Source organism: Pteropus vampyrus, unplaced genomic scaffold (assembly GCF_000151845.1).
Source record: "Pteropus vampyrus isolate Shadow unplaced genomic scaffold, Pvam_2.0 Scaffold117, whole genome shotgun sequence".
Taxonomy (NCBI): Eukaryota; Metazoa; Chordata; class Mammalia; order Chiroptera; family Pteropodidae; genus Pteropus; species Pteropus vampyrus.
Window position 1 is genome coordinate 2,501,328 of NW_011888898.1, and position 9,534 is coordinate 2,510,861.

General features: G+C 54.2%; 1 protein-coding gene across 3 annotated transcripts in view; it reads right to left on the reverse strand.

Annotated features, from left to right (window-relative positions):
- Window positions 1-1,755: 1,755 nt before the first annotated feature.
- The window catches only part of BCAS4 (breast carcinoma amplified sequence 4), a 56,190-nt gene continuing 48,411 nt past the window's right edge, over window positions 1,756-9,534 (reverse strand). For all 3 annotated transcript variants that reach the window (XM_023534065.1, XM_023534068.1, XM_011365976.2), the window contains one exon: window positions 1,756-2,322. In XM_023534065.1, coding sequence (XP_023389833.1) covers window positions 2,200-2,322 — 123 coding nt within the window. In that variant the 3' untranslated portion in view covers window positions 1,756-2,199. The remainder of the gene's footprint in view (window positions 2,323-9,534) is intronic.

Consider the following 9,534-nt stretch of genomic DNA (forward strand, 5'->3'; position numbering starts at 1 on the left):
GCCTCCAAGTGTCCCTAAAAGTTCATTGTTTGGCTCTGCAGCTCCCGGGGAACTTGGAATGGCCAGTTCTAGTTCATGGCTCACCTTCTTCCTACAGATGTTCTCTTGGAACCTCACAGACTGGGGGAGGGGGTGGGGGTGGGTGGTTAAAAGCATCCGCAGACGGGGAACCCAGAGAGCTAGTTGGCCTTTTGGCAGCTCGCACTCTTTGTGACGTGTTCTTACTCTGAAATTTAAGGGCAGTTCCTACATCACGGTTCTTGAATGCCACTCGTCAGCTGAGAAATGCAGCACAGTCACCTGTTTCCCACCCAGATCCGTCACCGTCGAGTGCCCAGCGAGCTAGACACTGACGCAGGTCATTGCATTTCATCCTCACAGCACCCAACAGGCAGGTGCCATTAGTCTCTGCATTCTACTGAGGGGGAGGCTGGGCTCAGAGAAGGTAAGCAACTGGCCCAGGGTCACACAGCTGAGGCATAGAGATGATGGGGCCACCCAGGCAGGCTGACCTCAGAGCCTGTAAGCTCTTAGCCTCCGTTCAGTGGGTCTCTATTTTAGGACACTTAAGTCGCTGTGGCTTGATCATATGACATTCCCTTGCACCCCTTCCTGGCACCTGGTTCGGGCTCCGGAAGGAGCCGGAAGCCTGGGCCTCTCCAGCAATCAACATATACTCGGCCTTCCAGAAACTGGTGTCCTCATCACTTGTCTGAAAAATTAACTTTCTATTGAATCTATCCTCTCTCTGAGCAGACTGAGGCCCAGTGAGTATCTAGCTTCCTTCATTAAAAACGTTCCCAATCAATACAACCCAGACATAAGAATTAACGATCCGCAGCTACATGGAACAACAGAGACGCCCCCACCAGCACAGTGTCAGCCAGGAAAGCCGGGGACAAAGCCGGCACCCTGTGTGTATGTCCTCCACTCCCTACCCCCTGACCCCAGAGGACAGAAGCCAGCAACACCGTCTGTAACATCTGTACCGTCAGGCGTGGTGCTGGCCTGGGCTGGGGGTCGGGCACTGCCTGGAAGGGAGCCCGAGGGCCTTCTGGGTGCTGACCGTGTTTGTCTGTTGGTCTCTCTATCTGGGGGAGGGACAGGTAAGCAGATGTGTTCAGTTGGTGAAGACTCAGTGAACTATACACTTAGGTGCACCTTTTTGTATGTAAATGAGGCTTCTGTAATTGAATTTATAAAAAAAAATTTATAAAAAATCTATAAAAGTTTACAAAAATTATTTACCCAGAAAAATGTTGGCTCTTCTTGAAACAGGAGTCCACTTGCTTCTTTTAATTCCAAAAATTGTCCTAAAATTGACAAGACTCAACTTTTGGGTGTTATCACACCTGATTCGTTAGTTAGATTTCCTTGAAATTCGAATGCTGGTCTGCAGTTGGCGGGTGTCTGTTGTGTGCGTGTGCGTGTGCGTGTGCATGTAATTGTGTCTGTGTGTGTTCGTTCGTTCTTGGCTTGGTGAGGACTGCTGACTTCCAGATAACCCAGGAAACTCCTCTGCATGGAAGAGACTAAGGCAAACAGGCCTCTGAAGACCAGGAAGCCCTAGTGTCCTCTGCATGCCTGCTGGGGATCCAGGGGGTCCAGTGGCACCCCCTGGCAGGCGCAGGCCAGAGGCTTTATCGGGAGCAGATTCCGAGGCCAGGCTTGCCCTCCGAGGACCCTTCAAGGAAACATTTACATAGTGGGAAAAGGAACTGGTCATCCCCCCTGTTCTCACACCCAGACCACACATGACCTTTGACACCTTTATTGACACGATTCACAGGCCAGTGGGCCCTGGGGTTTGCAGACAAACCAACCAACAATGATGGACCTGGAGCCACACTGCCCGGTGGCAGCCGGAGTCCCCATGATTCCCATGCAAAGACCTTCAGAGAGAAAGTCCCCGCTGTCCCTCAGGCACAGTGACTCGTCAGACCTGACCGCCTCATCCTAGACCACCAGGGAGGCCAAACACTGGCGGAAAATGCCTTCTCTGGCTCCTCCCCAAGGCATTGCCATGGTGGGTTCCAACTGCTTCTCCACAGCCCCAGGGTCTCCCACGAAGCAAGGGAGGAAGTTCAGCAAACAAATCAACAACAATCAAAACAAAACAAAACAAAACAAAAGGAAACCCAAGCTGCCCGGTGCACAGAGGTTCACTTCTCCACGTCCGCAATGGCAGAGCCGCCATGCTCACAGACGCCGATGGTGGCTGAGGGTCTGGGGTGCTGTCTCCCCGGCATCCACGGGAAAGTAGTCCTCGGTCCTGTACAACGTGGGCAGCTCATATGTCAGGGGTGCCGGCGTAGACAGTTTCTGGAAAGACAGAAAACGAGGTGCCCTATCAGCCATGTGATGCCACTTAGGTTCTGAGACCCAAGAACTCCAGTTGGAGGAATTCATCCTGCAGGGTAGTCACACCTGTGACCAAAGATGCCGTGAGGCTCTGGCAGCTCTGCCTGTGACAGCCGGAGCCAGCCCAGCTGAGGAGAGCTGGGCCATCATGTCGTCTGCGTCCTGGATGAAGCACTGCGTGGGTAGCAAAAGCAGGCAGAGCCCAGTTCTCACAGAGAATGAGAAAGCAAGGTGCATCACGTGACCAAGGGCCCATACACCTGCCCAGGTGCAGGCACAGACAGCCCTGCAGGGTCCCCCAGGAGCCTGGGTGCAGGGCCTGCTGCTGGGAAAACCGGTGTGGCCGGGCGGGGGTGGGGGGAGGTGACGGCTGACTGACTGTTCTTTCCCCAAAGACCCATCTGTGCTGCCTGAAGTTTATGCCATGTGTTACTTTTTTTTTTTTTTTTTAATCAAACCATTTTAAGAAGTGCTTACTTATTTCTGGCGTGGACTTTGTTGTAGGGGGGCTGGGATGGAGAGAGTTTCCATCAAGCAGCCCTCCCCTGGGACCCTCCAGGTTATAATCACTTGTTGAGAAAAAGCCAGTTTTCCAGAAGACCACCTCCAACCTGGCTGCACACTGGGGTCTCCTGGGAGCATGCCGAATGCTTATGCCCGGCCCCCACCCTGAGTCTGATGGCACTGATCAGCGTACTTCTCAGGCGGGTCTCCTGCAGAGCCGGGGCTGACCCCAGTGGCAGCCGCTCGGAGGAGGGAGGGTCTGCGGGCTGCGAGGCCACTGCTCCTGGTGGACACAGCACGGGCGGGCAGGTATGTGGGCTCACAGGGGCACAGAGGGAGGATTCTGTGAACAAGACTGCTGTCCCAGACATCATGGGACTTGCCATTAGGTGAGGACATAAAGGAACCAACAGGAACCACACCACTATTGGCAGGAGGCACGGATGCCTGGGGAGCCCAGATGAGGCCCGGCTCCTCCTGGAGGGGGCAGGGCTCCAGGCTGCAGACGGGTGTGCACACGGCGCCCTGTGACATGGCGGGCACTAAAGCCGCTCGGTCTAGAGTCGGCTCCGTGTGTGGACAGGGACGAAGCTGTAAACCAGGGACAGATCACCTGGGCTCTTGGAGGCCGTGCCAAGAATTTTATTCTAAGAGACCAGGGAGCCATTGAGGCTAGTAATTGAAAGAGCGAGTGTGTGTGTATAATTAGATATCTGTTTTATAAAGAGCAGAATAGAGAACAGATTGTGAGGAGGAGGAGGGACCACAGAGGACTCTGGTGCAGGTGTCTCCTACAGGTGAGAGTGGCCAGGTGTAGGGTGGGAGAGGACATATTCTATCTGAGCCCCAAAGTCCTGAACTGTCCCCACACTGAGCCCCTCTGTTACAGAAGGAAACCATCAAAGGATTTCAAATAAGGAAGAATGTGGTCTGGTGCGTAGGGAGCGTGCATCTCCCTGTCACCACCCCACATCTGGACAATCAGGAAGAGCAATTCGCCTCGGCCAAGGGGCTGCCTCACAAAAGGGCAAACAGAACATTCTGTCCACTCGCCCCTCAGTCAGCCCACCGTGGCTCAGACCACTTAGGGCACACTTGGGACACAGGCATTTTCCACCTGTCCCCCTTTCCTGGGCTGCATCCCATTCCCACAGATTGGACACCAGACTTCAATGGCACTGAGACCAGAACACAACTGGGAAATGAGCCACAAGATACGCCTCAGAGCCAGGGCGATGCGATCTATGCATGACCGTGGTTTTATGTTATTGTCATCCTGTTTCTCCTGAGAACTGGCCATGGCAGTGCCATCTAGAAAATACAACATTCGAGTAAATTATGACAGTTCAAAGACCAGGTCCCTCATCCTGACTTGGCTTAAGGGCCAAAGAGTATTTTGTGATCCTTTAAAGATAGGTTTAGAACCCAGGCAAGGAGGAGGGCCCATGAGGGTCCCCAAAGCTCTGTGACCAGGCCAGGCCAGAGCCAGTGTCCCAGCCCAGCCGCGTGGCCTCTCCTGGGGCTGCTGGGCCTCATCCCAAACCCCTGTTCTTTTTGAAATGGTTCTACCAACAGGCATGAGGTTTTTACCTTCTCCTTCAAAAAGACAAGACTTCCCCCAAAAGGAGGAAAATCAATATAATGATGAGGGAAACAAGCAGAAGTAGCCAGAAGAGGATTTTAGCAGCTTTCGATGTAGTAGCGTCTTGAGTTCACGCAAAATCTAAGGCAGGAAACAGTAGCGTGATTCCTGGTGCTGGAGGGAAACATCAGCCCTGCGTTGGGAAAGCAAGGAGAGGGGGTGCGGGGATTGGGGAGCCCAGCCAGATGGCACCGTGGGTCAGTGAAAAGCTGCTGCGTATACATGCAGAGAAGGGAGTTTTCAAGAGAAATCCAGGGGCTCAGAGAGCAAGCCATTCCAAACGAGCATGCCCGCCCTTTTCAAAAGGGTCCCCAGGCCGGATGATGGGGGAAAAGGCTGTGGAGGCTGGTGTAGCTCCATCCTGGCCCTGGACCAAGCCTCTGACAACACCGTGGAGCACGTGGAGAAATGTGGGAAAGTGTCTCACAGCTGGTTGGAGCACTAGGCCTGAAGTTGGCCAGGAAGGGGTGGCCTGTGATAAGCCAGGGGGCTCGGAATGCGGCTTCTTCAGCCCCAAACTCTGCTCCTGGAGCGTGAGTGGGTGTGGGGGTGGGCCCGTGCTGCTTCTGCCTGTCTAGCCTCCACCTCCCATTCTGGTACCAGCATCTCGATTTTCCTGTAGGATCACTTGTGCCAGCTTCCCATCCAGGATGCTCTCCCCACCCCAACCCACCCCACCCCACAGCTGAAGGAGGGCTGAGAGGAGGCCTGAGCCCCCTGAGCAGTGATTGGGCCAGCCGTGAGCATGTGACCCAAGCTGGGCCAATGAGAAACAGCCTTGGGACTCTGCTACTGGGACAGGGAGGTTCCCCCTGCCCAGGTTTCTATGAGTGTGGGCCATGAGCCTGACGGGCCCCTTCTGCCACCACGCCTGGGGGCCTGCCTGAGAAGGACGCCAACACAGGGAAGTGGAGTTGGAAGATGGAGCAAGACAGACACCTAACAACTTACTTTGGGCACCTGAATCCAATTTTGCAGGAGGCTAGCGTTACCCTGGGACTTTTCCTATTTCAGAGCCATGGACTTCTCCTGGCTTAAGCCAAGCTGACTTGCGTCGCTATCACGTGCAACCAGGAGTCCCGCCTAAAACAAATAATAAACCCACAGTGGTGCTAGCAAGTGCTTGGGAAGCTGCACTTGAATCAGCAGGTGAGCCTGCAAATAGCCTGGCACCCCAGATTCTGTCAGGAGAACAGAACCACCCCCTAGAGTCTAGGCCCCATCACGGGCACACCAGGATGCCTTGGAAACCCAGGCCTGTTACGCCCATTTTCTCTCGGATTCTCACGGCAACCTGCAGTGAGAGGGGTCATCTGCATCTCAGAGGTAGCAGGAGCCAAGAAACCATGCAGCTGGGGTCCACTCACCCTACAGCTGCCACTGAGATCCCCTCTGGGGGCAGCCAGGTAAACAAGGAAGGGCTCGTGCCCAAGCCTGCAAGTAGGAATATTCCACCTGCTTGGCATAGGTGGGAGACGTGGAAACCTGACACCACAGATCCAGGGCTCTGCCACGCCCCCTACCTCCCACGTCCTTAGTCCCCTCCCCAGCTCAGAGTCAGCCTTGCTCTACAAGAGGGACCTCTGGGGTGCTGGGGCTGGCATGCTCCCCCAGGTCTACCCACACTCCCACACCTACCTCACTTCCCCCCGGACACTCGAGTGCCCGAGCCCACAGCCCACACACCAGATGCACATGTACTTCAAGATTTTTTTTAAATGGAGTTAACTGCAAACATGTAAAAAATCAGGACGTTTCCCATGAAAACCAGACTGCCAGCTTCTCTTAGAAAATCGGATGATCTGGCCGCGCTGGGCTCACAGCCCCCAGCGGCCCCCGGGGGCCGAGCTGAGGTGCTGCCCAGGCCCCTTTACCATTTCCATAACCTGCTGCTTCTGGCAGGTGCCTGAGAGTAGGCCCCCCTGATGATGTGCACCCCTAAGCAGCTCCTTTTCTGACAAAGACCCCAAAGGCTGCTGCAGCATGGGTTTCCAGAAAACCCCCCACAGTCCCCCATAAGTCCTGGCCCGCCCTATGTGAACCCCAGCTGCACAGCCCGGATCCTGACTGCTTTCTCTTCGGACCAGAGTCAGCAACCTCGTCCTGTGAAGGGCTAAACAGGAAATATTTTAGGCTTTGCAAGCCCCACGGTCTCTGTCACAACTACTTAACTCTGCCCATGTAGCAAAAAGCAGCCACAGACAATATGTAAATGAATGGCATGGCTGTGTGCCAATAAAACTTTATTTACAAAGATTGCGGCAGGCCAGATTTGGCTCTAGGCCATAGTTGGCCCCTGAATTAAATCTGTCTTCCTAAACAGAATAAGAACAACACCCCTTTCCTTCCATCTCCCATACAAGTGGGCACTGAGTAATAGGTCGGCGGACACAGGCTGCGGGACTCAGGGCCAGGTCCCCCTTGCTGACCGTCCCCAGGCCCGAGAGCTCCTTCTTGGCTGTCCTTGGGCTATCACTGCAGCTCCCGCCTATCCTCCACCCTCAGAGAAGCAGGCCACACCACTGGCCCGCTCACAGGCCACTTCTGAGGTTCCACAAGGTCAGCCAAAGGGGGGCTGAGGCCCCAGGCTAGCCATGCACAGAAGCTCAGGTGCCCAGAGGCACCTCATCTCCAAGGTCATCTCCAAGGTCATCAGGTGCCTCCAGCCCCAAGAGGTTTGGGGAGGCCCCTCCCACTGAGAAAAACAACAACTAAGCCCATTGAGTCCCAGGTTACACATAGCGTCTCTAACCCACATAGCACTCCCTTAACATAGGGGCTTCTCATCCTCCAGAGCCACCCTTTCCTCTCTGTGAAATGGGGATAATACTATCAACTTCACAGAGACTTGCCTGGAACACAGCCGCGACACTGGAGGTACTGCAGCCACCTCAAGACCATGAGGACAAAAGCCACGTGCTAAGGAGGACAGTCCCTGACCACTTCCTTGAGAAGACCCAGAAGCTCAACTGGCCACCTCCGGATTTCTTGTCACGTGAAGAAAAATCACAAACCCTATTTGGTTAAACCACTTAAATCTGGTCACTGTTACACAGATGAACACAGCCTGACTGGCACAGGCTGCTATAATTTTCGTCGTCACTCCAGTTCACAGCGAGTCATAGTCACAGAGAGTAAGTGGGTGGAGCCAGGACTGAAACCCAGGTTGCTCAGATAATGGCATGATCCCCAAAGGAGCTAAAAACTGCTAGATCTGAGAGCAAGCAGATAGGGCGAGAAGATACAAATCTCAAAATAATTCCAAAAGGTACAAAAGAATTCCAAATAATCTGTGTGTGTACTACCTCTTGAAGGAGCCAGAGCTTAAGTTAAGTGTCCCCCACCACCTTGAGGGGTGGCTGTGCTTGGTGACTTGCTTCCAAAGCAGAGAACGTGGGAAGGGGGTGGGGGGAGCCAGCGCTTCCGCAGCCAGGTGGGCAGGGTTTCGTTGGTGAGACCTCTTGTTGACAGCATGTCCCCTGGATATGATGTCATGAGAAAGGCATTTCACCTCTGTGGTATTCCTCCCCAAAACCCATAACGCCAGTCTGACCACAAGGAAAACATCGGATCAGCCCTAGTCAGGGCTATTGTACAAAACACCTACATTTTCAAAACTGTCAAGGTCATCAAAAACAAGGTAAGTCTGAGGAGCTGTCATAGACCAGAGGTGGCTGGGAGACACGATGACTAAATATAATACGGTTGGTATCCTGGAGGCAATCCTGGAACGGAAAGGAACGCTAGAGAAAAACTAGGGAAATCTGAATAAACTGGAGGTAATTAATAGCGATGTATTGCTGTCGGGCCCTTAGCTGTGACAACGCACCATAGTAAAATAAGACATTAACAGTAGGGGAGCCTGGGTGAGGGGTGTACGGGGACTCTCTGTATCATCGTAGCTACTTGTCTCTAACTCTAAAATAAAAACATTGACTGGGTGGGGGAAGGCAAACAAAACAAACAGCGCTGGCTACCTGCACAGACCAAGCCCCCAGCCTCCCTTCATTCAACCGCAGTGACTGAGTGGTGAGCCCTTCCTGAGCGCTCAGCCCATGATGGACTTGCAGGCCCACAGCCCACTCATCCTCACAGCCACCGAGAGATACCCGTGTCCATAATTACGTTTTGCAGAAAAGGAAACTGAGGCTCAGAGAGGCCCTTGCCCAAGATCGCCCAGCTGGGAGCTGGCAGAGCAGCTCCAGGCTCCGTGCTGCCCCAGCTCCAAGCCAGGACACAGGTGGTCCCAGGGCTGAGCCGGGCTGGGGGGTGAGCTGGACCTAGGATGTCCTGGTGGCCAGGACCCAGGATGTCCCTTCAGTATCGGCTTTCCAACCTCGGGCCCTCACGATCCCCTCTTCCAGCCTCCTCAGAGATCGCAAACTGGTGGCCTCTGGTTAGCATCTGGCCCACAGACATGACAGGTTCGGCTGATATAAATTTAAAAATGAGTTAGCTGCCAACATGGAGGTACTGGGATGTTTCAAATAAATATTGAGCTCCTATTTCTCCCGAACGACAGAGCCATCTGGCCACACTGGACCCACATCCCTGCAGGGTACAGAGAGCTGCCCCTCTAGATAGGGCACGTGCTGTCCAGTTTTCCACCGACCCCACCCAGCCTGACTCATTCGTCCACATGACCTGCGGGCATCTGAGCTGGCTCCAGGCTCACATCTCATCGCTCAGACAAGTCTCCATGGGCTATCAAGGAGCCAGATGGAGAAGGCTTTGCTTCCAGTCCCGTGCCCTGGGAGAGAACTGTCAGCCTGGGGTCACCGCCCAAACCAGAGGCTGCTGCCTTTACTCACGGTCTCCTCTGTGCCCACAAGAGCCTAGGAGGCAGGTCCTGCGATGGTGCCCATTTGATGGAAGAGAAAAAGACTGAGAGAGGACAGGGTAGGTCTGTGCCCAGGGCCACACAGCTGGTAAAAGACAGAGCTGGGACTCACACTGGCTCTTCTGAGCTCCTGGCACCTGCCCCGCATGAGGGGCAGCCCAAACGACCTTCGCCCTTGGTCCCTTCT